General features: G+C 32.2%; 1 protein-coding gene across 1 annotated transcript in view; it reads left to right on the top strand.

Moving 5' to 3' along the window:
- The window catches only part of IntS1 (integrator complex subunit 1), a 35,773-nt gene that overhangs the window by 27,232 nt on the left and 5,725 nt on the right, over positions 1 to 2,816 (top strand). The window contains exons 22-23 of the mRNA XM_014437700.3: positions 1,524 to 1,669; positions 1,775 to 1,914. Coding sequence (XP_014293186.1) covers positions 1,524 to 1,669; positions 1,775 to 1,914 — 286 coding nt within the window. The remainder of the gene's footprint in view (positions 1 to 1,523; positions 1,670 to 1,774; positions 1,915 to 2,816) is intronic.

The raw sequence follows: 2,816 nt of genomic DNA, 5'->3' as shown, positions 1-2,816 counted from the left end.
CCCTTGTAGTCCCGCCGGATTCCACAAAGCCCGAAAAGGATCTCAGAAGGCGAAAACCCTGTAACGGTGTGCACCGAATGATTGTATGCCTCAATTGCCTTTGGCATTGCAACGTCCGGTTCTAGCCCTTGGTCTGCCAAGTACTCTACGCCTCCTCTACTTTTGGGGTGTCCTGGTGTGTTGAGGTGCCATATCACATCTAGGTCCTTCATTTCCTTTCGTCCTACATCTCTTTATATACATGCGTTCAGCTGATCTCCTCAGTCAGCTGACATCGAAGTAACAGCTGACTAAGGCTGTAACTTATATATATTCCAGTTTTAAATCCAACAGATTTTACTTTTAAAGAAGACTTTTATTTCACTGCCGACAGACATTCAATTCTTTTAATCCATTTTTAACTCACTTCTGATTATCCAGTCAGACTTATAAGATGTAAAAACATAAAACCTGATGATTAAGGGTGTATTAGGCAATATCTATTGAAGGAAGTGTCATCAGCTCTTTAGAATGATGTTAGAGACAAAAATTGACTCAAACACATCTTATATTTAAGCCTACTAATGATTCTTAAGAAATATATTAGCCATGGGAGGGTCCTACAACATATATTTTTGTGAGGATTAGTTGCTATAACTATTATGTTTCCTGATGAGAAAGGTTTGGACAGATGAATGCACTAGAAAAATGATTCAATTTTCAAAGTTTTGCGAGGAGGGGCCTACTTTGCTCCATGTTGGGAATAGGAAGGCCACGATTGGTTCATTTCCTGCTAAGTAGTCCGCTGACTTCTCTGAGTTAAGAATCACTGATCTATAAATATTAGGTTCATTAGCCTCTGTTGAATGATTTGGTTATTTTGAGCAAATTAGGTGAAGACCTGTTAGGTTTTACTGCCGAACAGTCCAATCTTTATTGCCAAACAGTCCAATCTTGACTGCCGAACAGTCCAATCTTTACTGCCGAACAGTCCAATCTTTTCATCAAATTTTCTTAAATTAATTCTCAGCAACATTCAAACACTCGTTATATTTTAATATTTTTGAAGTGGGCAATTTTCAAAAATTAGGCAACAATTTCTCAGTAGTCCACTCCATCTGTATCTCCTAGTTAGTTGTTAAATAAGGTACAACAATTATAAATTATATCTTGAATTACCTTAAACCTAATTTTTATAAAACTAAAATAGTATTATTTTATTTGTTTATCTTGATATCTCATTAATTGAGATGGTAACTTGAAAAAGGGAATCTATTCTACAACCATGTTTTACAAAACACATTATTTACAAGTTGTGTAAATAATATGTTAATGTTTGAAATTAATTCTCATTTATTGTAGCTATTAGCTTTGAAACTTTGGTGAGTAATAAAATGGATATCGAACATTCTAAAAATGTAATACCCAAAACAAAGGGCTTTTGGTTTTTGATTGTGAAAGTCCTTTTTCAAGCTCCCCCATTAATTATTATATATTTCTATTAAATAATAGAGTTTTGTAATTCTTTTGCATGATGTTATCAGAAGCACCAAGCGATCTAAATATGAACACATTGACTAAAACCATTGGAAAATTAATGGTAGCTCCCAGCTCAGAAACTGGAATGCTTGTAGATAAATTAGTAAGATTGGAGCCAGAAATATTAGGAGGTTCTTTGATGGATTTGCAGGTGAGCTTCATTCGGTCCTTTCTGACGACCCTTATTAAATTAGTGTGATTGCTTCTTATAATGTTATATCTCCTCATTCTTATTGTTTTCTGTTTACTATTGTAGATGAAATTACTATTCTCATCGAGGGATATTGGAACTCTTCAATGCCGGCCCTATTTATTGACTCTACTAACGCATCATGCAAGTTGGAATACATTAAGTGAATGTGTAGATTTGTTGCTTCAGATGGAATCTCTTAGTCAGTTAGTATTATTTGTTTTTATTTCATAAATAATATATGCATATTAATGATAGTTAAAATGAAGGAGAAAGTTTACTCTTAGTTAAAACTAATCATGATTAAAATATTTGTAGTAGAATGATATCATCACTGTGTATGACTGTAAAACCCAGTTAGATGACAGACATATATTTTCAACTGGCACAAGTTTTTAGGGTGTCTTTTTGAGTCACATTTATACCTCTGTGTTAACTGCGTAAAGGAACTTTTGTCCCAAATTATAGTCATAAGAAAAACAAATTTGAAAAATGTTTGGTTTTGTTAAGTAATTTAAAAAAAAAAAAAATTAAGTTTATTAAGTGCCATAAACTGTATGTATTGGTGTTTACTACAGTGTGTGTGTACTTAATAAGGGTGCAATTTTTAATAATACTTTTAATAATAGTGTAATTTTTATAAATGGAAGTCCAAATTTTTCAATTCCATTTTTCTTTACTCAACTCCTTTTACACAGCAAGCAAATATATTTCTCTACTTCAGCACATTTTCCCAACATGCATGTAATTTAAATGACTTGCATACTCTTCATATTACAGCAAAATGATCAATCCATTTTTTTTAAACCACTCTAGTTATCAATTTCAGTAAATTCCATCAACTACTTTCGCTTAGGCATGCGCAATTCTATTTTCCTTGACATCTGTGTTCGAAAACATCTCTTTGAATTTGCTCAAACCTGGAGGAAAGTTGAGGATTTGTATAAAGATGATCTGGTATAAATTTTATCTACTACTTTTGCTTACATATATGTGAATAAAGTAATTTCCTGATTATAAGTATATTTCAAAACTGGCTCATTCATAAATTTTCTTCTCAAACAACAAATCATAGAATAGAATAATTTATATATTATATATAAATATA

This window comes from Halyomorpha halys, unplaced genomic scaffold (assembly GCF_000696795.3).
Source record: "Halyomorpha halys isolate HHAL.00 unplaced genomic scaffold, Hhal_1.1 Scaffold52.1, whole genome shotgun sequence".
Lineage (NCBI taxonomy): Eukaryota > Metazoa > Arthropoda > Insecta > Hemiptera > Pentatomidae > Halyomorpha > Halyomorpha halys.
Note: the sequence above shows the minus strand (reverse complement) of the source record. Positions and strands in the feature narration are given on the sequence as shown.